This window comes from Lutzomyia longipalpis, chromosome 1 (genome assembly GCF_024334085.1).
Source record: "Lutzomyia longipalpis isolate SR_M1_2022 chromosome 1, ASM2433408v1".
Lineage (NCBI taxonomy): Eukaryota > Metazoa > Arthropoda > Insecta > Diptera > Psychodidae > Lutzomyia > Lutzomyia longipalpis.
The window spans coordinates 20,601,652-20,627,159 of record NC_074707.1 but is presented as its reverse complement, the minus strand read 5'-3'; the positions used below and the strand labels follow the sequence as shown (position 1 = coordinate 20,627,159).

The following is a 25,508-nucleotide window of genomic DNA, read 5'->3' as shown; positions in this document are numbered from 1 at the left end:
AAAAAAGCTCAAATGGGAGTGTTTTTCGCATCAATTGAGAATCACATAGAAATTGTCCAGAAGAAGTGCACAATAAACAGATATTTTCTGTGTGATTCCTATCAAATGGGATATCTGTCTGATGCTTCTCTGATCACTTTTATTCTCTGCATGCGTCTGTAGTTTATCTCGTCGAATTTAATTCAAACTCTCAGTCATTATACTTTCAAAATCCCATCAATCTAAATTCTTCAGAAACATTGAAGTTTGTTTAATAAATTTTATTTCTGGAGATACGAAGAGATAAAAGTTGCTCTGTATAATTAATGTGTGACACTATACACACAAGAAATTCAATACAAGAAGCTACCGCCATATACTCCACAATCTCTTGAATGGGAAGTACAAAAGGGCTCTCCAAAATACTATTATATGCTCTTGCTCTCAACCTCAAAAGCTATGCCAAATATATGCAAAAGCATATCGAGGGTTGGAAAATATACTATACTAATTCATTTTTGTTGATTTTCAGGAGAGCGATTTGAAGTTTGAGATTTACATTGCTTCTTATGTAAAATTTTTTACAGTTTTCGCTGTAACTTTGTAGGGAACAAATATTCGAATTTGTCCTTTTGAGGGAAGACGAAGGACATCAAAAGCTATCGAAAAACGCGTTAAAAATATACTATACTAACTCGACTTAGTATAGTGCATTTTCCAACCCTCGATATAGGGTAGAGTGGGGTAAAATTGAAATTTACATTCAATATAAATTCTACATAGAATACCTTCTAAATTGCTTTACAACTTACATTTAATTTACGCATTAAATTTTCTTATTGGTCCAAAGCTTTCAGGCATGGATTAAATCAATTAAATCTGTGTAAGAGATTTAATATTTACGAAAGAAGCTTTTTCTAATTAATTTGTTTTCCTTTATGTTGGTTTAGAAAGCTTTAGAGATTTTTCTTCATTTCATGAAATTCTTTTTCAATTTATTACTGAAATTCATCAAATTTATTTTTCACCCTCCCCATTGCAAGAAGGGAGAGAGAACCGTGCGTTCTCATAAATGTAAATATTGGTAAATTTAAAAAAAAAACTGAAGAGAAAAAACACCCGATATTTAATGAGAAAATAAGGAGTTTGTTTTTGAATGTAAATTACCCTGATAATCCTCGACTAAATTACAATTCAGCACCATTTTAGGCATTCATGCGGATGGAGAATTTTCTCTTTCTTTTCTCACTGTGTACGCTCAAAAAATGAATTTATCTTAATCAGCAATATTGATCTAAAGCATTCTCACGGACGCAGATGCGATTTAGGTGTGGAAATGAGATGAGAGAAAGTAAAAGCTCCTCTATATAGGGGCGTGCATATCACTTTTGTTCCGTTGATGAGGAGCAAGAAATCTCTTCCAACGTATCTTTCCCTCGAAAACTATATTGGAAAATTTTTATCTGATAAATTTACATCCCTTTTGGGTTCGTTGCGTCTATCGCTCCTAATATACATATATTATTTCCTAAATTGATCATTATTATTATTCCATTACGGCTGGTGGAGATAATTGAATGAAAGTTTGCAAAAGTTCCACATCACTTCTCCCCGGAGCTTTTCCCCCATAACCTGACGACTATATATGCGTGTTGTAAGGGGCCGGGGGAGGCGTATAACGGAAAATGAAAATTTACCACCATTAAACTTTATCTCTTAGCCACACTTTTGGGGGCAATGTTATGTATGTTGGGGGTGTTAGGGGGTTGGCAAAAAGGTGCGAGGAGCATCTCTTGGGAGAAATTAATGTTAAACACTCCGGGTGTCATGGATCATATTTCAAGTTCAAAATTCTAAATTCCATCGCGATATGTTATCGTTTTGAGACCAAAATTCTCTTTTGACCTTGACCTGTCATTTGAAATTCTGGAAAAGGATGAGAAGGAGGGGAATGTGTGAAACTCTTGCTATATAAAACAATAACGGCTTTTGAATGCTTTAATGCGGGATGATGAGCTTTTAAAAAATTCATAAATTCGTGGTAAAAAAAATAACAGTAAGGGCACCTCGTATAAAAAACAGAAAAAACATAAATCAAAAACACAAAAAAATTATTTGTTAGTGGCACTCTCATTTTATTTATCTTAATATATAATGCTTTCAATTGGACTTTATTGAGCATGTAAGTGGCAAATGCGAGAGATTTTCAATTTAATTTAACATTTTGTTTGCGGTAAATTGATGCAGAATGAAACTCTGGTTTTTGTAAGGCTTTTGAGGTATGTTTACTACTGTAAGCTTTGATGTTGGAGCACAAGGGGCGAGGTAGAGAGATGAGTGAAAATTGAAAAGCTTTCATTCTGTTTTATTTTACTTTGAAATTCCGTTTCAATTCTATATCAAATTCATAGAGGAAAATCATTCAAATGCCTTGCAAAACCGCATTCTACCAATACTATACGTTTTTAATTGTACTAGTTATGCATATTTTGAATAAATACAAATAAAAAGAGTTAAAAATAAATCAATAAACGAAATATTCTAAAGTTGATCTTTATTCGAGGAACGTATTCTATAAATCACTTGAGACAACTGATGAATTGTCTTTTGCAAAATGCCATGCCAAATTTCTTTTATATGCTCAAGGTTGATAAGTCTTTTCCGGACTTATGATTGACATGCAAATTGCCTAACATTGACCTTTATATACATCGATTTGTGGTGGAGAAAAGTGCTTTAAATAAATTTCACCATCGTCTTAAATCACTCATCTTTCAAATTATATTTCAGGCCATGTCTCTCGCAATGGCACGAGACGCACTCTTCACGACCATTTTTTTTTAATTTTATAACTTCACTTTATATTGTACTTTAATGGCCAATCTGCGTGAAACACACAAGACAACTTAAACGATTCCACCATGTGGGACGCACCTAATGAACCCTGCCGCATGGATGGATCCTGGGAATAGACGATCTTTGTACGTATTAAGGCCCATTGGAAAAAGAGACTCCCAAAAAAAGATAAAAGGGCAGACAGGAAAAAGGAAAAAAAATTGAACAGTGTTTTATAACAATGTGTGTCGTCATAAAAAAAAAGGGACATAAATCTCAAAAGGGGAACTTTTTCTACCTTTCCTTTGATTCTCTTTGCATCTTCCTTCTTTTACCCCAACAACAGTGTATGACATTCACCCCCACGATTGTATACGGGGTGGGATTTGTAACTTTGCCATTTCATTATGCTGAAAATTTATTGGAAAGTCACAAGATGGTATAATCTTCTTATTTGAGAATTGTTCTCCTCATACAAATTCACCCACAACACAATGCAGACTTGCAGTGACAACAATGGGGTCATGTACATAAATTCGCAGTAAATGGACAAGTAAATCATGTTAATTTGACAATTTACTGGCAAAAGCAAAATGTTAAATTTATACACTTTCTATAATCAGAAATGTCAATGGAATTATAAGCTTTTTGTCAAACGATTTTTTTTTCGTGGATACAAAAGCTTTAAATAGAGGGGGTTATTTCGTTTATTTGCATAAACAATTTGTGTGTAGGTTAACTTTTAAATGAAAATTCACCTGCAGAGAGCTTTTTCACCAAACAGTATTCACATGCAAAATTTCCTGTCATTTTTGCGGGGGAAAAGGGGAGGAGAAGAGAGAGTTGCATTTGAAATACTTTGCGAAAAAGGTGACGAATTGAAATTTTAATCCCTCGAGGGATTTTTCCTTCGCGCGCGCTTGATGGAAAAAGAGCAGAGGAAAATTGGATGGAAATTTATTTTAACTTGTCCTTCCTCCTGTGACATGAAGATATATTTTGATATTTTTTGCTAGGTATAAAATTTTAATTTTTTTTATAAATTTAATTTAAGTTCGTGATGATACGAATTGAATTTTTTATAGAATTAAAAACAAAACTACTATTTCAATGCATTCGAATTTCTCCCTTAAAATTGAATTAATAGAGAGAAAAATTTGTGGTTCAGACATCAAAGTGCAAAAGCTCAACAAATATTTCAGCATGAAGAATGATTTCACATGATTTTATGACACAGCAGGTGTTAATGATGGGAAAATTAATTTCCAATTTTCATTTATTTATAAGTATTGATATACAATAAATTTTATGTTTTATTAATTATTACAACATTCTGGGAAAGAGTTGTCAAAATTTAATTAAAACTTCACTGCACAATACTCCCCACTTTGCTCTCAATGGAATTTAACTACTTATTGATATTTGAAAATTTAATTAATCATACAAAGAGACTCAATTCATGTTATGTATAAATTTACCACCATAATTGATTACAAAGAAAATAAGCTTGTATTCTAGGCGATTTTTAATTAGAATTTGTAATCGGATTAAAAAATATATCTATGAATTATTTTTTAGTTTTTAAATCTAATTTTTTTCATTATTTAAATCAGGCAGCAGAAAAGATATTTTTGTGAGCTTTTAATATATTAATATTTTCAATAGATATAAGTTCAACGCGAATATTTTTTAAACTTTCAATTTCCATAAAACCACATTTGAAATCCGCATTGAGGCTGAAAAGGCATAGACATGGTGTGATTATGTAGATGAAAATCCAACAAAAGCACCAGAATTATTTAGATGTTAATCTCGAAAGGGATTCACGCGTCAACCATCTATGCGGGGTAACCAGGCGGATAATTTAGTGGCGCATTTTGGGTGTGGTTTATCAATTGAAAATATCCGAACTATATTGAAATCGCAATTTGCATTTGCTCAATTTTTTCCCCTGTACGACTACACCGCCTATACACCACATAAAGCATTTTGGGAAATTGATTTTCGGAAAAGCTTCCCTCTGTGCCTAACTCAACAGAGAAATTCTTTGAAAGAAATTTTTTTGACATAAATAATTTTTAAAGGAAAATGTCTTTCACCTGACATTTAGTCATTGAAAAATCATAAATTTAGGTAATATGCGTAGAAAAAAAAGAAGATTTAATACCCTATTCAAATTTGGAGTCTCCCAAGACTTCACGCAGATGTAAAATTAAGGTAGGAAAGGTAACCATATTTAATGGCAATTATAGGATTTGCAATTAACTGATAGATCCGACTAAAGCCAAAGCAAGGCTAGAGGGCCTGGGCGCATTCTTCCAAATGAGCTGATATGGTGGGAGCTTTTGAAGCTTTTTTCAATCTTACAAAATATTCCCTTTTTTGCAATAAATAATATAAAATGAAAATATTTATAAAATGCGGTTCTTTCACTCGCGAAAACTTTCCCATCCCCCGTTGAGCGTGTGAAAGATTAACGCGGGAGGATTAACGCGACAGGAATTGATTAGGAAAATTGCTTCCAAATTAGAATTTCGAGGGGAATCCAGCGGCGAGGCAAATGAACCCTCCATGTATAATAGAGTGCCTGATTTATGGTGCGAAAATACACTTTTTCCTCTTAATTACTTAACCCCCTCCCCGCGACACCTCCCCTATGCCCAACTAAACCCCTTTCATTCCATGGCATGTAGAGAATATAATTTTACTTCTCTGGCTTTTCCAGGAAATGTCTTCGTGATTGCGGCCATTTTGCTGGAGCGCAACCTGCAGAGCGTGGCGAATTATCTGATCCTGTCGCTAGCTGTTGCGGATCTACTAGTGGCGTGCCTCGTGATGCCACTGAGTGCTGTGTACGAGGTATCTCAGGAATGGCGCCTGGGAGCCGAACTCTGTGATATGTGGACATCGAGTGATGTTTTATGCTGCACTGCGTCCATTCTGCACCTGGTGGCTATAGCTTTGGACAGGTGAGAGACAAAATCCCTCTAAACATGTACCACATCCCCCGCGGCGACTAACGCAACCACCTTCGCGCGCGTTAAACTTTTCATATTACACGAAACGAGCCACGGCGCAGAGTGTATGGAAAATGCTGATGATGGACTTGGCAATAGAGAATGATTGATGGGTTGATTGATTGATTGATGGGCTTCTGGGTTGTCTTCAGTCATTTATATGAAAATTTTCTCATTCTCTGTTGCTCATTTTGATACTCTCGTGCTTCTACCCTCAGTTCGGTATCTAACTAGTGCGATACTACACACAGCGTGAATTTAGCACGAGGTGTGATAACAAATGGCCAATTGAAAATATATGTGTACCTACATAATACCCTTTAAGTGCTGGAAGAACTCAATTGTCCAACTCTTCCTGTGCAACAAGAAGCTCATTTTCCCGGAAACCATACCGATAAAATATCCAAGTCTTTTTCGCAATGAATAACGGGCGCAGCAATGTAAACGTCTGATGGTGTATACCTCTATTAAATACTCACCTGAAATTGAAATATTTTTCCCGGTAAAGCTCCATCCATACCATGCTATCTATATGTTCTCCCATTGCCTTTCTTCCTATAAATATTCAGTCTCATGGAAAATGCAGAAAATCGATATTTTTGAAACTGAATATCAAATATTTCCACGTGGCTGCACTTTCTTTTTTGCTCCTTCAACGATGTATCACACACATTTTCTGAAGTTTGAAAAGGGCAAAGGTAATAAAATTAAATTGTACAAAGTGTCGTACAGAATGTTTAAGTTTTCATCTAATTACTGCCACTTTTTTTTCTTCTATCCTTTCCTTGGGTTAAGTGCTCAAATGTCGGCATTTTGAGCGCAAGAAATTTAATTAATTTTTTTTCGAGTATAATTCAAACCAACTTTACATCTAAGCACCACCTCTGAATGAAATACAATTTTAAAACTAAAGAGCTATCTGATTGGCTGTTAAATTCATAGATTTAGGAGTAATTTTTCCAGCTAATAATGCTTTTTTAATCTTACAATTAATATATTTATCCAAGTTCGAAAGTCAATTAATTTTAAATGCAATTAAGCAATCAAAATCCTAACACCTTGATTCCAGAATACGACGCATTATTGAGAGTTTTATCTCATTTTCACACAACATTGCAAAATTGCTTTTTGAATGTCACACTCTGTGTGTATCATGCAAAACTAATTTCCTCCTCATGAAATTTACACGGAAATTGAAATAAGTTTTTTTCTGCAAGAAAATTATTCCCCTTAAAATTCTTGGTATGCGGTGATGGAAAAATCGTTGTTGCTTCAGCTTCTTTCACAGAGAGGGATGGGAACGGACGCGGAAAATCAAATGGGTAGAATGATATGGTTAAGTAATGATTTCCGGGTGTGTAATCATTTGATACGCGAAGTAATTCCTAGAACATCTACCTGGATAGGACGGGGGAAGTACACGTGAAATTTATACGCTACAGTGTTAATTTTTTCTTATTTGCAGATATTGGGCTGTGACTGACATAGATTATGCCCATCAGCGTACGGCACGACGTATTGGGGTGATGATTCTGGTGGTGTGGACACTCTCCTTCCTCGTGTCTGTTGCCCCACTACTGGGATGGAAGGATCCCGAATGGGGTAATCGGCTGAATAATGAGTACAAGTGCGTGGTGTCGCAGGATGTTGGTTATCAGCTCTTTGCAACTGCATCCAGCTTCTATCTACCACTCCTTGTCATCCTGGTGCTGTACTGGCGCATCTTCCAGACGGCACGCAAACGAATCCGACGGCGACAACAGGTGAATTTATACTACTATCGCTTAGTTAGACGAAAAACATCGGGGCACACGAAAAAGCGTAGAAGAGAGATGAAGAGAGAGAAAACACGTCAGGTACTTTATGTTGTGACGCACTACACTAAATTATTTTGGATAATTAACCTTATACACCTCCGTTTTATATACCTACCGTGTCGTGTATTCTCTCTCCTTATGCGCCCCCATAAGACCCGCACTTTGCCTCTCTCTTTTTCTCCATTTGGATACACGTCTTTGTGCCTTGGGTCCGTATGCGCGTTTCTATATTGTTCCATGTCATGACTCCAATTTTCCCATCTAATTTTCCTCCCCATTCCATTCGTACGCTTGAAGATTTTCTCACGCTTTTCTTGCCCTTTTTTTTCTACACCACGTCTTGCACTTTATGCCCAAATCTCGTTGCTATTCAACACACAATCCCATGGTTATCCACCTCCATATACCCAACACACCTCAATTTCCCAGATTTTCCCTCTTCTTTTCTTTACTACACAACATTTTGTATAGACGCTAAATACCCTAAATATGCTACTAGTGTGTCCACACATTAACCGATGAATTTGCAAGGAAAAAAGAAAATTTATTTATCAAAGCTTTAAAATTCAAAGAGTTGAAGCGGGAACTAAAACATAAATTACTTTGATCATTAAAATGTTGGGCAATATAAATCAATTAGTAATACAATGTAACATCAATTTAATTGTCCGCGCATAGGTCAACCAACACTCAACAAAGTGCTACCACCCTTTTCTAATATAAATCATTTTATTAAACATTATTATTTTAAGGGAGAAAATTCTAAAATTATTCGAGGAGCCTACACAAAATTTCCTCGCACAGAGAGGAAATTTTGTGCCTTTTTGAGGAGAGCTCCAACACATTATATACACAAAACACTAATTAACTCCCACAAAATTGTGCATTAAAGTCGAATGAGTGGTGGTTAAAAGGAAGAGAGATGGATGGAGGCAGGTGGGGGAGGGGGTGGGTTACTTTTTGAGAGACAGGTTAAACGGTGGCACAAAACGAAATGGGGGTTTGGGGAAATTAATGTGGGGTTGTTGGTTTGGGGTGCGGTTTTAACCACGAAAAGCCGAGAAAGAGGTCAGAGCCTCGTGATTTACACACACACTGCAAAGCTCCCGCGGAGAAAACGACAACGGGGATTTTTAAAACCCAAACTAAGGACTAAAATGGGGTTGAATGTTAATTCTTTTTTTTTCTTGCGCATGATATTCAAACAAAGCCAGGTTTTATTTGCACACTGGTGTGGTGATAGTTCTTATAATTTGCAGAAGGCTGATAAGATAAAGAGGGAGTGTTAGTTGCAAAAAAGAAATGAAAGGTGTATAAAAATGTTGATGTTCTAGCATGTCAATTGGAGAGAATTACATCTCTATGAATAACTTGAAAAAATATGACAAATTAAGAGGATAAAGTGAATTTATATTAATTAAAATATTTCATTTAAAAAAAAAAAAGAATTTATCTGTTTTTTTAACGTTCTAACAACAAAAAAGCTGTAGGATCTCCATTAAGAGAAAGAGAGAGAGAGCTTTAAGTGAGCTTTAACACAAATAACTCGCAAGCTTTTTTCTCACCATTAATTTCCCCATAATCTCCTTTAAATATCTTTATTGTGCATTTAATAGTATTAAGTGTAAAATTATCAGTACAAATGAGAAATTTAGCTTTACAACGTGATTTCAGATTTCTATCGTAGAGAGTAAAGAGCTTTTGTTAAGGATGATAAGAAGGGAGAGGTATAAATCCTTTTGAGAATGAATCTCAGCTCGTGCCAAACACTCGTTTTGTGTAGTAAATTATCATGATATTGAGGTGATTTCAGGGAGTTGCAAAACTTTTCCTCTCAATGGCAACAGTTTTCCTCACTCTCTTTCTCTCTCTATCAATTCCATCCAACTTTCTGGTGAATGGGGTGAGTCTTGAGACATAGTAAAAGAGCAATAATTGAACAACATTCTTCCCATAATACCAAGCAATTCGCCATTGTTGTTGCCTTGACCTCAGCTATGTATGCTGTATCTTCCCTCAATGCTTCATAATACAAAATTCAGAGGAAGATAGCATCCAAACCAGGACGTCGCCCCCGGGGGCATAGGGTGGTGATGGTTATATTATTATTATACATATTTTTGTGATAAAGTGATGAAAGTGAATAAGAGGAATGAAAAATATTTTTTTCACCTTCTCTCAACCCTCTGCCGCAAGTCATGCCTAAAGTTACCGCATTTTCCAATGTTTTATTCAAACTTTCAACTTTCATTGTTGTGTTTATTCACCTCTTCTTGCCGTTTATTTTTCTCCAAACCGTGTATACCCTTGGCTCTATAAGTCTTCCTTCCACCATCCCCTCAATCCTATATCCTATTTGTAAAGAGGTCTTTTATATTGTTAGAAACACGGATGAGTGTAATATAGGAGGGCGATATTGCAATTTATCGGTGTTATTATTGGCAATAAGATGACCCTCATTGTGCCCAACCTTTGTAAGAAGACAAATTTTCTCTCTCGAAAAAAAAAGAGGAAAATGTACTAATACAATGAAGAGAAAAACGTAAAGAGATCCTTTAGAATATTTCCTTGAAATAAATAAGATTAAAGAAAATTATTTACGTGAATTGAAATCTGGCAAGCATTTCGCCAATTTCCTTTCATCATCTCACTTCTTTTTTTGGCAATATTCTGGGAAATTGTATTACTGCTTATACACCCCGACCTCTTGCACCCATCGTTCCCCACCCACCTCATCTCTGGCCACTCTGTGGGGAAGGTAGTCGTCTCTCCTCCCTTTTGGAAAGTTACAAGAATGGTTTTGACGAGATGGATTGTATTGTTATGCTATATTTGTCCTGGGAGGCTCTTTGAGCTACTTTACCACTCCATCCACCTCTCCCCATGTTTTGCCCTCACACCCCCACAACTTTTTCACTTCTTCAGCCGAGAAAGCAACAAAACAGCAATTTATAGAAATTGGATTAGAGTTATTGACTCTGTTGTGAGAGCTTTAAAAATGGATTTTTTTCCTGGAAATCCTTAAAGAATTTTTTTTCATTACACGGCAGTCTATTTTTTTCGCAAATAAATTCACAATGCTCCATGCTTTTTAAGAATTCTATTTTTCATAATTCATAAAGGTTCATCCAATGTAATTTATTGACCCTGGACACACATATGTTTATTTTTGTTTGTCTCTTGTGCGCGACGAAAATATTCTATGCCTGTGCTTTTTTTCCACCCTCGCAACATGGATTAATTTGACGGCCTCTCCTCTGAAATAATAACATGGAAATAAAAAGCTCCACGCCAGTACAAAGGATGGAAAAAAAATATATATTTCACGCATTAAATTTCACATGGGATATTGTTACACAAAATTTATGAACATTTCACAGTGGGGGGCGTGTGCGAAAGGGGTTGGTAGGGCAGAGTATTCGGGGCGTGGAAGATAATATAAAATTTAACATCTATTAAGTATGGCAATTATGTGGTTTAACGGTCTAGTGTGTTTTTTAATAGTTTCCGCTCTTAATTGAACAATCACTTTTAGTATTTTTTACTATGATTACATTACTTGTAAATCAGTATAAACATTGCAGAGAGTGACTATCAAACCTCTTTAATAAATTATTTATAAAAGATTTCTTTCTGCAAAAATATTTCTTTAACCAATTTATGAATAATTTTCAGTTTTTTTGAAAATCAGTTGATATATTTTGTATTTTTCAAGCTCAGGTTTCGTTAATTCCCTAACCTTCATCAGGTCTTCTTCAAGAAAATAAGCAATTAATTTCACAGAAATTATCACAACGAACTTTGTGAGTAAAAAATGTTCAGAAACAATTCTGTCAAAGAAAAAGTAAAATAAAAATCCCATCTCTATCTATAGCTCAACTCTCTGGTCAATATAGACGAGATTCAATATCAGCTAAAACGGCTAAAACTGCTCATCTCTAGGGGTTTCCACACCCCCTACCCTACACATATTTTCATTCACTCTCCCTCTCTATAAAACCCCACACCGCACATAAAGTCGATTCTGAGGACACTCTAAAGTGGGTGGCAATGAGTGTCGAGCTCCTTGCGCGCCGAGTTTTAGGAGAATATATGCTTTAGGGTATGAGTGGGCAGATGTATGAACACAAAATCCGTTCAAGAATGCCTTGTAACATGGATTTATATGTTGAAAATTTTCCACTTTATGGTATCTTGTGTGCGTGTCGGTGTATTTTGAGGAAATATCATGGTACACACTGTACATAGAATTGAGTGTAGAAGTGAAATATTATTGTGATGGTTTGGGCCTGGCAACCTATATCCCCCACCGCCCTCCCTTACCAAGAAAATCCCTCTAACAATTTTATGGTTGAGGTGGATGTTGAGCATTAGGTACTGTATATAGGATATATATGCCTTCGTGGAAATCCACACGAAATAGAAAGTGATGGCTAGACATGAAAATTTTCCCATCTTACACACATCAACTTTCTATAATGTTACCCTCTTACCTTCGCTCTTTTTGTGTGACACATTCACGTCACAGACAATCAAGATATTCAAGACATCGTTCTTATGGAGGAAGGACAAAGGGGTGGGGGTGGTTTGTGACTATGGCCGATTTACTCGCTCTAGAAATTACAACAGACAGGTGATTAAGTAAATAATGAATTTGATTAACGAGATCATACATCTAAACAAAGGGGTTTATTCATTTTGAGGCTCTTGTAAGATAGGGGCGTAGCTAGAAATCTAATTAAAGGGGATGAAAATTGTTTTTTTCTTAATTTAAAGAACACTAAGAATGGTTTACAAAGCTGCATTAGAATTTATAGCTTTTTGACATTTTTTTTTTTAAATAAATTCTAATATTTGACATTGTTTTCCAATATTTAACATTTTTCTTAAATAGATCATAATTATTTTCTAACGTTACAAACTTTTGTAAAGTCACGCCCTCATTATATCTCTTCTTTCCCTTAATTTGCATTAGACTTAAGCTTCAGTGCTTTAATTAATGATATTTTGCTTTTACATTAAATTAAATAATATCTGCGGCAAGAATATCTTGCTTTATGTAGGTACAGTATAAGATTAAAATTGTCTCTAGAATCGAAAAAGGATTATGAGATTCTGTGGTAACGAAGAAAATTACACAATACACCTTCCTTTGTCTCTTTTTATCCATTTAACCTGTATAATATATACATACCTAACCCCCTCTATTTCATCCAACTTGTTTGCTCCCTTTACTGCTCCTCACCTTAATTAAGGATACACGAAGACACATTCATGGGGCGGTGAGATTTTGGGAAATTTTCTTAATTTTCTCCTATTCAATAATTTTGAGGGATTTTGAGGAAGGATTGTGCACGAGGAATGAAATTCTACAAAATCTCCAACATATTATCCTTATGAGGTTTTTATCTCTCTTCTCTCCTTCTATGTCTTTAAAGTCCATCTGACTGTATAATGTGGAAAATTTCATTTAATTTAAAGATCCATATTGAGGTAAAAAGGTGGTTGAATGTGCCAAAATAATAAATTTAATATCCCACACAATATACATGAGAAATCTTCCCTTATATGGGGGCAGAATTTTCTGAAAAATTGAACCCTCGATATAATTTTTTTATTATTTTCTATTCCTGTATATACTGAGTGAGTGAGGGCAGCCCTGCCCCACAGAGCAACCCACATGTCAACCTTCTGAGAGGATTTTGCAATATTAATCTTCTTCTGCTCAATTGAATCAATCAAAATCATTTCAAATCACAAAATCTTCCATCAACGGCACACACCCCCACTATGATGGCAGAAAAGACGTAAAGAAAAAAAGCTCGAGCTTCAGAAAATCATATTTTTCTCCCGAGAGGTGCACCATCACCAAAAAGAAAACGTGGAAAAAAAGTTATTCCCAAACCACTGAAATTTCTGTATAAAGTGGAAAGATGGTTATTTAGGTCAGTTACATCCCTCTTTAGCTCTCGTTTGAATATAAAACCACAAAATATGTAACGAGGGAGTGAAATTGACACACAATTGAGGATTTTTTTTGTGGCACATTCCCTCCAACCCCAGAGAGATGATATTTCATGATTTCTTGTTCGCATTCTCTTTCATATCACCCACCCTCGACGCTTCTATCAATCCATGCCACCCTCGCAGAGCAGCATATTTTCACGTCAACACGGTAAAATTGCCGAAGCTGCCTTTTTTAATGAATTCGCACGAATTTATTTTCATGAATTGAATTTACAATTTTGATGAAGTATAAAATTTAATCAATTCAAATTTTATTTACACCCTTGTTCAAAAAGCATTCAAGAGCAAAATTATTGTTAATTTTTTTTTAACAAAAAGCTTCTGCGTGTGTGGAGGAATTTTGCAGAGTTTCAACATGAAGAATCTACAAAAAATTATTTCTTTTGTAAAAATGCTCTTCCCTTTTTTACAAACTTTTTGACTATTACGATATGCTGAAAACTACATATTCAATAACAAAAACTTCACAATTTATAATCTTCTACATGATTGGGTTTTTTTATTGAAAATTTATTCAGTCCCTTTCCGGAAGAATGAAAAGCTCTTCCTGTCTGTTGCGAAAAAAACAATTTTTCTTTTTTGTTACAAGAGCCACACAAAAAAGCTGCAATAAATTCATGAAGGTGAAAGCTAAATGGACATTTTAAATAATTCCATTTTCCTTGATAATCGCAAAAATCCACCATTTTGTGCTTTCCTTCCCCAATCATGACAGAAAAGAGAGAGAGATAAAAGTCGCCACTTTTAAATTAATCACGATTAGTTGATAATGAATGAAAAGTTCTTTCGAAGCTTTCACGTACTATGTATGTGTTTCCTGATAGGAAGAGCAAACAGCAAGTGAAGAATGATTGTGGAGTTTTACAAAGTTTTTCCTCTTGTTCCCTTTCTTTCTTTTTTTTCTCTGTTGGTACCCCCACCCTTCCAAAAAAGCAATCATTCCACCTCGATGAATTTCTCACATTTTTTTGTGTGGAAATATCGAGCTTTTCATATGCAAAAGAAAAGTCTGTTGATTGAGGCGGAGGCGATTTGAACACGCGCCAAAATATTCGCATATCATTCAATTAAATAGGGGAACGTGGCCCAAATCGGACCGCCGCCCAATTGCGACCGCCCCTTTTTCTCGTAAATGACGAAATATTATAAAATTAGTTTCACTACATTATGAAAATATTATAGTAAGGTAATGTTAGCGCCTAAAATAAATTAATTTGGTACACAACAGGACTAATAAAAAATCAAAATTCATTTTCAGCACTTGGCCGACATTTTCTGATTTTAGAAACTAAGTTGATATGAGTTTTTTTCCCACTATTATGTCTCATATTACGCCGCGTTTCTGTAGCTTAGAGGGTCTAGTTTATTACTTGATTTACAATTTTTTGAAAGATTTTAGGTATTTTAAGTAATTAAGTGAAAATGTAATACATGCAGAATGGTCTAATTGCGACCCCCAAAATGTTTCAATTCGGACCGTCTATTTCCACCATTCACCACGGTAAAGCAGTCGCGCATGCGTGTAGTGGTGTGGAAGTGTCTCTCTCACACAGACCGCGCTGTGTTTTGATTTCGGGAAAATCAATATTTTTTCACGTTTCTTGAAAGTTTTTTCGCAGTGAAAATGTTCCTACAGCCAAAGGGGAGTGCAGTTAGTGTAATTTACGCATTCCTCAGAAGAATTTTCGTGGATTTTCTGGGAATTACGTCAGTGAGTGCGCAATTGTCGGTGTGTGTGAAAGTGTGTGTAGTCACCTCAAGGGCGAAATGTCAAAACAAATGTGGGGAAGAATGAAAATAAATTCTTGATTTTCCGGCTTTTCCGGGTAATTCATGGCAGTTTCCCTATTTATAGTAGTGATAAATGTGATCTACTAGTGAAAAACCCACAAATTACGGCAAAAAAAGGGGGTCGCATTTAGAACACTCGGGGGGTCGCAATTAGAACACCGTGGTGAAAAAGTGCAATTTTAGCAACTTTTTTTAATTCCATTATTACTCAGAACAGGTAAGAGATAGAATGTTTGCATCTATAGAACAAAGTTAGCCTATTAAATGACCTTTCCAATGGTACCAAACTTGGGAAGATTTAATTCATTTTAATATGACTTTTTTCAATCCTTCTGAAACAGAATTTAGGGGGTCGCAATTGGGCCACGTTCCCCTACACATAATATCGATTTGTGCAAAACATATTTTGTTGAGCTTTTTTCTATCATGTACAGATATCATACTTCCTGAGCATAGTACGAAGGAAAGTCACCCACATATCTACTATTGAAACGCGAATATGTGACAGCATATCCCGAAAAAGGGGAGAAATGGAGTGAGCTCATAAAATCAAGAAATATTCCCATATCATTTTGCACATGCAGAGCTTTTCCTACAAAAAATAACGCTTAAAAAAATATATTATAGTTCCACACCGAATGTCCTAGATATTCTTCCCTTGCAAGGAGAGTACAAGATATGGAAAGGGGGGTGGAATGGAAATTTTTTATGGGGCGGAAAGATTTTCTTCATTGGATGGTTGTGTCTGCACCCAAATGTCTGGAGGCTTTTGTGGGTGTCGGCGGGTATGGGAGCCGTTTATTCAATATTAACGCAGTTCAGTTTCTCTCTGAGCAATGAATAATCAATGTGACAGCACAAACATCAAACCCCGCATGAAATAAAGCCCCAGGGATAGGAAACTCCGCGTGAAGGAAACCACCAAGTGTTTTGTGAAGAATTTCCCCATACACACATTCCTAAATTGTTTTAGCTTTTCGTGGTTTGTACGAGAAGCGCTTTTGGGGATCACCTACAATAATGTAACGTATCACATGTTTTGTTTTTCTTTCCTAAAATCCACACTTGTACCCATGATGCAAATAAAGTAAGGTGGCGCACTCCCTGGTGAGCTGGTGAGTGACGTCACTCCTCGGCTGGGGATGGGCGGAGCGATGTCATGGAGATGAGCTTTCATTGAGAGCTAGATTTAAATTTGAATTTAAAATAATAACAAACAATGTCCAAATTTCCCCGTTTCTTCGCATTTTGGTGGCCGGATTTCTTGCAAATTGTGTGAAATGGTGCGTTCTTTGCGTGCAAATTGTGGTGGTTGGTGTTGCTGTGGGGCTGAGGAAGAGCCCAAGTGCAAGTGCGGGTGGGAATTTTCGAAATTTCGCCCTCGTGATCGCGCGTGAAATGTGCACTCTTTCCGGCTTCTTCCTCACGCCCACAATTTGCAAGATTCCTGGCCATGGTGAGTCCTCTGCATGCACAAACTGCCGCGAGGACTTGCCAAGGAACCCAATGAAGACGGTGGAATTGGAAAATGCGGCTAAAAATGAGTGAAAAATGTGACTTTGTGCCAATATTCTGCGAAGGCTCACAGAGAAATTCCATTAATTTGAGCCTTTTGCAATTGGCACCATGCGCATGATGCTAAAAATCCTCAAGACAAGAAGTGGTCATGCGCCTCAATGTCCATGATCACTTCTTCCCAGCACACCTTCAGCAGCCACCACGCGGTCCGTGGCGGTCATGGGTGGCCCCTGTGGCGCCACCAGACAGCCACCACACGGTCAGGTGACATACAAATGGGGAATAAATCGTGACCGGTCACTGTGACGTCCCCTCTGTGGATGGCTCGTGGCTACGGCGCAAGCATCCAGAAAAATTTCCCACAAAAATATCCCAAAAATATTCTTTCAAAATATATTTCTACAACATACATAGAGGGCATGGCGATGGTATATTCCCTCATGAAATATACAATAATATGTCAAAGAATTATCATAACTTTGTAATCAGATTTTCGGGGTATCAACCATTCAGAAATAAATGCGATATCCACTTTACGTCTTGAAATTTAATGAATAATCTCAAAATGCGGGTCCTTAATGCAATTTTATTAATTAAATGATTTAAAATTGACGATTTTTAGGGTAAAATAATAAAATTGCAAAATATTGATCAAAACCTAAACTAAACCCTTTTAGAAGGGTCCTGACATTGTTTTATGCCAATAAATGTCCAGGATTATAAAGAAACTAAGATTATTTGTAATGATATTTTTCCACGTGCTTCATATGGGCTAAATAGGGAACCATTGCAAACATTATTCTCGTAGGCTTACGTAAAATAGATAGCTATTGCAAAGACTAAAAACTGAAAATACGCTGTTTTCGAGACTTTAAATAATATGAATTTTCTGCAAACAAAATTAATTCATATATTTTACTGTGCGTCTGGAAAGTTTAAGAGTTTTTTTGCAAAACATTTGGGTATTTCCAATATTAACATATGCATTGATGCCCAAGTGCTGCTCGAATTGCTACCTGGAGCATAATCTTTTAGTTTTCCCTACTAAGCCTTTCGGCAGTACAATACCATAAAACCAATTTATTACCTGCAATTGTCTCAACTAAAGGAAAATACTTACAGTAATATTTGTGTTAAAATTTTTACCTATATTCATACCTAAGATTAAGATTGAAAATTACGTTTAAGATGTTATTTAGTAGGTGCGGTAAAACATATTTTTTTCTCTCTTGAACGTACTTAAATATCGATTGAGTGGTTTTTATTTTAAAGATAATTTATTTTCTGACTAAAAAATGAATAACTATGATTTTTGGTTTGAACGATCACAAAAAATATAATTAGTAATTAAAGAGAGCATTGATAAAATGAAATTAAAAACGCGAAAAATTTAATAAAGTATCTTCGGATAATTTTTAATTATTTAAATTAATGTAAAAGCATATTTTAATTCAAAAATATAAAAATATTTTTTTCTAATATTTTTATTTTAAACTCATTTGGCATTGATCTCCCGGAGAATCATTGATCTTGTGAGTGAGAAGCATCGCTGTGACGTCATGCACTTCTTAGGATCGCTGTGGCCGTGTGGTGACCGCGTAGTGGCCGTCCACGTGGTTCGCGCACCGCTTGCGGATATATATTTGTTTCACTTTTCTATCCTTGTCTCCCTAATGCGTTTTGGGTCTGTCACCAAGTAATCTTCTCTAATAAGTAAGAAGAGTATAGGAATATGACGTTTATGTGCCTCTCTTTCACACAAAAATATCTCAACATAACTAGCGCCGCGGTGGTGGCTTAAAAAATTATTTTGGGAAATTTCCCAAAGTAGGAGCCACAGGGCGGCCACGAACCAAAAAAAAGGGGACCCCCTGTGACTATACATTTGTGGCTGATTAAAAACAAATTTTTTTCTTTATATTTTAGATAAAATGATATTTATCAGTTGTTATCAACATACTAAAGATGCCCAGATATTTTATTTTCAAGAAAAAGCTAAAAAACTGCTAATATTCCACATAAATTGTAAACGTCTCGTCCCCGCTGTGGCTGCTCTGGGACCCTCTCGTGGCCGTTTTTACAAAAATGTTTAATTCTCTTAAAATTCTATACTTTTCCGATTGATATCGATTTTTAAGTAATCTCTATCTGAAATTATAAAGTTTCTGTTACATTAAATTGGTGTTAAATACGTGAAATACGATTTTCAAGATTCATTGAATTCTGCATGGTCACAATTTGCAACCATTCGTGGGTCCCCTGTGGCCGCCAATTTCGGTCACGGCAAAAACTGAAAGAGCCACTCCCCATATTGAATTTGGCCCTGTGGGGCAAAGCAATGGGTTTGTACTTTTTAGCCCCTGGATCAAATCCGACCGTATGAAATTCTTTTTCTCCCCCAAATTCCCTTTTTACCACAGAATTCCCAATGAATTGCTCCCCATTCGCTATTGGGGATCTTGGGATGTGTAAGAGGTGGTACAGTGACCATGAGTGATGGTCAATTTCTTTAATTTAACACCGCATGCATGAGAATTTTGATTTTTTTTTTGCCTTTTTAATTTGAAAAATAATTCAATTGAAAAATTTACCTTGCGAGCCTTTTCTTTGATGATCATGGTGGTTATTTACTCCATATTGCAGATGGCAAATGGTAAATGCTGAATTCTTGCAATTTAACACAAATATTTATTCTCTTTAAAATTTTACGATCATTTCTATTCTACCGTTTCTACTTTAATCTAATGGTAATGCGTGGTGACCCTGAGGAACAGTGTTGTGAAAGAACACATGGTGAAGAAGGTTCAAATGTGGTTTTTTGGGGCCCTAGAAGGGTGGAATGGTTATATGTTGATAAGGAGTTTTTGAACTGAACATGACCATGGTCTTTTGATATTTGCAGATGACACTTTTGAAATTTCTTCTTTCAAAAATGCATTTTTACAATTTTTGAAAAAGGTTCTAATGCATTTTTTTCCTTTCTCAGTTCTTGGTCAGAGTTGAAGATGATACATAATGTTTAACACATGACTTTCCTTTGAGTTCTTTATATGCTTTAATTTCATTTTTAGCTTTTTATTAGAAAAAATTAAAGGGAAATTTTAAAGTTAACAACTTCAACAGCAAAAGAATAACTTCTTTTGCACCTCATTTGCTCCTGTTATTGTATTACTAGAGAGATTATTATTTTAAAAAAATTCAATTGCTAACGAAAATTTAACTATCTTCCACAATGGTAAAAGTGCCAAAGAAGTGCAAGAAAAATTTATTCTTGAAAGTTTTATCTGCAAAATCAATTCAAGGGGGTATCCTGATGAAAGTTTTTCGTGGAAAATTCAAATGGTCATCCCCTCAAGTGTTGTATACATATGTATAGTTGGCAAAGAAGTAGAAAAAAAATTCTTTGAAGATTTCACTTTCAATTAAAATTAATTCCTGAATTTTCCTTTTACCTGCTAATTTTACATACTAATGAAAATGATTTTGATAAAAAAGATTCAAATGAGAAAGAATTTTAAATAAAAAATTATTCAAAAGAGGATAATGAGAGAATTATTTATAAAATTATTGTTATTATTGTTATCTTGTCTCACAAATCGCGTCTTTGAGGATCAAGTGATAACGAAAAAGGTTGGTGATGGTATAGTGAAATTCTTTAATTATTTAAAAGAGAGTGAGTAATTCTTAAGATGGATATTCAATAAAATCTTATTGAATCTCATAATATCTTTGGGTGTGTGTGTATGTGAGATGAGAATTTAACCACTCTTGTCTATGATGATCATAATGTTTAAAATTAGGGGTACACCATTATCTTCTTGCAGATGGCAAATGTTAAACACTTTTTTCAGCAATACTCCTGTCTCTCAGAATTTATTCTATTTATTTATTTTTTTCTATGGAAACTTTTAATTATTTTAAAGACCCTTTCTTAAAATTCATATTTCTTTCCTACAAATTTTATTCTTTTGAGATATTTTTTAGAAATATCTTTTTTCATCTTCAAATGAAATACATTAAAATGAAATCAGTAAAGTTTCACAGTAAAAATGAAAAATTAATTATTTATTTTCCTTTATATTATGTTGAGAATGATTGCAGGCTATGACTTTATATAATCTTCTAGTATTAGTTCGTATTATTTTCTTATGCAAGGGAGTCACATTACAAATATAAATAAACTAGATAATCCGAGCTCTCATATTCAGAAAATTAATTAGGCCTACACCAAGTACACATTTTCATTCAAATATAATTTCGATCATTTATTTGAGAAAGAATAATAAAATAAAACGTAAAAATAAATATAAATGAAATAAAGAAAACTTTTTAGTTCTTGAGAAATAATATTCATATTATTAAATATTTCATCATAAAGGAAAACCAACTAATTGAATATTAGAAAAATATGCAGCAGAATTTCAAACTTTATTCTTTTAATGCAAAATAATTTCTATGTATACTAAATATAATAATTAAATAGATTTTAATTTTGAATTATGAATTATTAGCGATTTTTTTCTAAAGAAAATGAATGAATTAAATGATTTATTGTAGATTGCCGATTTGAGCTCATATAAAAATATCTTTTATAATTATTTTTCCGTTAAATCTCTGTGATAAATCTGAAATTTTCTCAAAAATAATTCTCTTTTTTAAGAAAAGAATATTGAAGGTTTTCTCTGATTCTTTTCAACGATGCTAAAGAAAATGATTTTAGTAGAAAAGATTTAAAGGGGGACGAATTTTAGAAAAAAAAAACTAGTCTAAAGAGGATAATTAAGTAGGTATGCATTTAGAGAGACTTTTAAATGCGGAATACAAGTTTTTAGAAGCAATGAGGTGAAATTAATTATGTCAAATTTAAGATTCGTTGAGTTTTCTTAAGAAGTCCCAAATCTATCTGACTACTAGTGAATTTCAACCAAAATGGTAGATTTAGATTTATTGTTAAAAATCATGTCTATGGAATAAATTCGACTTTTAGACTATATAAAAAGTAAAAGAAGAAAGTTTTTTGCGGTTTTTTTTGAAGCGCAAAAGAGAATTTTTGCTAGTAATTTTAATTTAAAGAAAGAAAAATCTTTTATAATGATATTTATTTTAATGAAAAGAGTTTTTAAGAAATAATCAAAAAGGATAAAGAGTTCTTCATTTTAAAGTTGTATATAAGACTAAATCAAAATTAATATTAAAGCAATAAATTTCATTCAGAAAAGAGAAAAGATTACTAATAAAAGGGAACTTACTTCAAGGAAGAAAAATAAATTATTGCAAATTAAATTTAATGGCGAAAGAAAGTTCGTGCGAAGAAATATATTTTCTTTATTAGGGTTATTTTTAGGAAAAAAAGAATAATTTCAAAAAAAGGTTAAAGAGATCTTCCTTAGAATAAATTGTTGTAGAATAAGAAATATCTGCATTAAACATCTATTATTTTTTTAAATCAACAAGTTACTCATAAATAGTGTTACGACACTAAACCCTTTCCTTTTAAAAAATAATCGAATTGATTTTCTTTTAACTTTCATTAATTTCAGTCTCAATATTATTTGCGTCTTTTAATACAGCTCAAAAATTTGTTTACAATTAAATACAATTCTCTCTACGTTGTGAAACGCCAAGTTTTTATAAATGAACGCATTACAATTGACTTTAATTTGTAATGGAACTCTTTTAGATAATGAAAATATTATTTTAGTTATTTTTATGAATTTGGGAAGTTTTTGGGGACATCGACAAAGGGTTTTTCAAAAAAAAAAAAAAATTATTAATCGCAAAATTATTGAAAGAGAATAATTTTTTTAAAGAAAGAAGATTTTTAGGGGAGTTTTTTTAATTAATTGCGGAATCCATCTAAATAAATGGTGATTTAACCGGGAGTTTATTTTTGAAAAGAGATTTATGTTAAAAAAAAAATGATTTTATTGACACAAAACGCAACTATATTATATAGATATAGAAATGAGATTCTTAAGATATCTAATTTTCATAGAAAAATTGTGTGTTAAATTCCGAAAGACAAGAAGCATTTAAAGAAAAATGTAATTTAGTTTTTTCTTTGAAGATTTCAATTTCAACTATGTAATTCAAAAATTATTATTATTGTGATGAGCTCGGAAATGAAAAAAGAGTCAAAAAAAAAAAGAAAGAAGGATAATGAGAAGGACCGAAACTTTCGTTTAAACATTGCCATTTTTCATGAATAAGAATAAAAATGCTGAAGAGTAAACTAAAATTCATTTTTTTAATCGATTTTAAAATTTATGTTTTATTTTTAATGAAATATTTCCTTCATTTAATACTATTACGATGAGATTTATTATAGTTCCAAGAACTAGAGAGTAAATGCAAGAGCTGTGTGAATTGTGCTCACGGTGATTTTTATGATTCTTTACTTTTCTCTTTATTATTTAGAAAAAAATCAAGTGCTTTTAATATAAACTTCTTTGCCAATATATACAACACTTGAGGGGATGAATTCTCTTTTTCGATTCAAAAAAAATCCGTAAAAAAACTTTTCTTCTTTTACCATTGGGTGAAATTCACTAGTCAGACAGATTTGAGATTTCTTAAGAAAACTTCAAAAATCTTAAATTGCTTCTAAAAACTTGTATTCCGTCTTTAAGACAATGTAAATATAGATTTTTTATTTAATATTATTTCTTTCTGAAATATGAATTTTTATTGTAAACGTTTCTTATTCAAAAAATCTCTTTTACAAACCTCTACTGTCTTTTTTAAACTTAACAAGATGCTTTTAAAATGTTATGATACCATCTTTTTTACTTTTTAAAATTAATTCATGTTAATCTTCATTAAAGTTCATTTCATTCTCAATATGTGTTTGTGAAATATTATTATTTTATTGGATTTTTCGATTGGCGATAATCTGGTAAAAATTAAAAATTGTAAGTAATATTGTTTGCAAAATTTTCATACAAGATTCCACCTTGGATCACATTTGGTGATCTGGTGATTTTTTTTCTACTTCTTTGCCAACTATACATATGTATACAACACTTGAGGGGATGACCATTTGAATTTTCCACGAAAAACTTTCATCAGGATACCCCCTTGAATTGATTTTGCAGATAAAACTTTCAAGAATAAATTTTTCTTGCACTTCTTTGGCACTTTTACCATTGTGGAAGATAGTTAAATTTTCGTTAGCAATTGAATTTTTTTAAAATAATAATCTCTCTAGTAATACAATAACAGGAGCAAATGAGGTGCAAAAGAAGTTATTCTTTTGCTGTTGAAGTTGTTAACTTTAAAATTTCCCTTTAATTTTTTCTAATAAAAAGCTAAAAATGAAATTAAAGCATATAAAGAACTCAAAGGAAAGTCATGTGTTAAACATTATGTATCATCTTCAACTCTGACCAAGAACTGAGAAAGGAAAAAAATGCATTAGAACCTTTTTCAAAAATTGTAAAAATGCATTTTTGAAAGAAGAAATTTCAAAAGTGTCATCTGCAAATATCAAAAGACCATGGTCATGTTCAGTTCAAAAACTCCTTATCAACATATAACCATTCCACCCTTCTAGGGCCCCAAAAAACCACATTTGAACCTTCTTCACCATGTGTTCTTTCACAACACTGTTCCTCAGGGTCACCACGCATTACCATTAGATTAAAGTAGAAACGGTAGAATAGAAATGATCGTAAAATTTTAAAGAGAATAAATATTTGTGTTAAATTGCAAGAATTCAGCATTTACCATTTGCCATCTGCAATATGGAGTAAATAACCACCATGATCATCAAAGAAAAGGCTCGCAAGGTAAATTTTTCAATTGAATTATTTTTCAAATTAAAAAGGCAAAAAAAAAATCAAAATTCTCATGCATGCGGTGTTAAATTAAAGAAATTGACCATCACTCATGGTCACTGTACCACCTCTTACACATCCCAAGATCCCCAATAGCGAATGGGGAGCAATTCATTGGGAATTCTGTGGTAAAAAGGGAATTTGGGGGAGAAAAAGAATTTCATACGGTCGGATTTGATCCAGGGGCTAAAAAGTACAAACCCATTGCTTTGCCCCACAGGGCCAAATTCAATATGGGGAGAAAGGAGCTTATCTTTTATGTAAGGAGCGAAAAAGGTTTGCACAGAATATTTTTTTGGGACAAGAAGTGATCATGGACATTGAGGCGCATGACCACTTCTTGTCTTGAGGATTTTTAGCATCATGCGCATGGTGCCAATTGCAAAAGGCTCAAATTAATGGAATTTCTCTGTGAGCCTTCGCAGAATATTGGCACAAAGTCACATTTTTCACTCATTTTTAGCCGCATTTTCCAATTCCACCGTCTTCATTGGGTTCCTTGGCAAGTCCTCGCGGCAGTTTGTGCATGCAGAGGACTCACCATGGCCAGGAATCTTGCAAATTGTGGGCGTGAGGAAGAAGCCGGAAAGAGTGCACATTTCACGCGCGATCACGAGGGCGAAATTTCGAAAATTCCCACCCGCACTTGCACTTGGGCTCTTCCTCAGCCCCACAGCAACACCAACCAC

General features: G+C 34.0%; 1 protein-coding gene across 3 annotated transcripts in view; it reads left to right on the top strand.

Annotated features, from left to right (window-relative positions):
- Window positions 1-25,508, top strand: part of LOC129796792 (5-hydroxytryptamine receptor-like) — a 63,056-nt gene that overhangs the window by 17,278 nt on the left and 20,270 nt on the right. For all 3 annotated transcript variants that reach the window (XM_055838877.1, XM_055838875.1, XM_055838876.1), the window contains 2 exons: window positions 5,540-5,783; window positions 7,297-7,594. In XM_055838877.1, coding sequence (XP_055694852.1) covers window positions 5,540-5,783; window positions 7,297-7,594 — 542 coding nt within the window. The remainder of the gene's footprint in view (window positions 1-5,539; window positions 5,784-7,296; window positions 7,595-25,508) is intronic.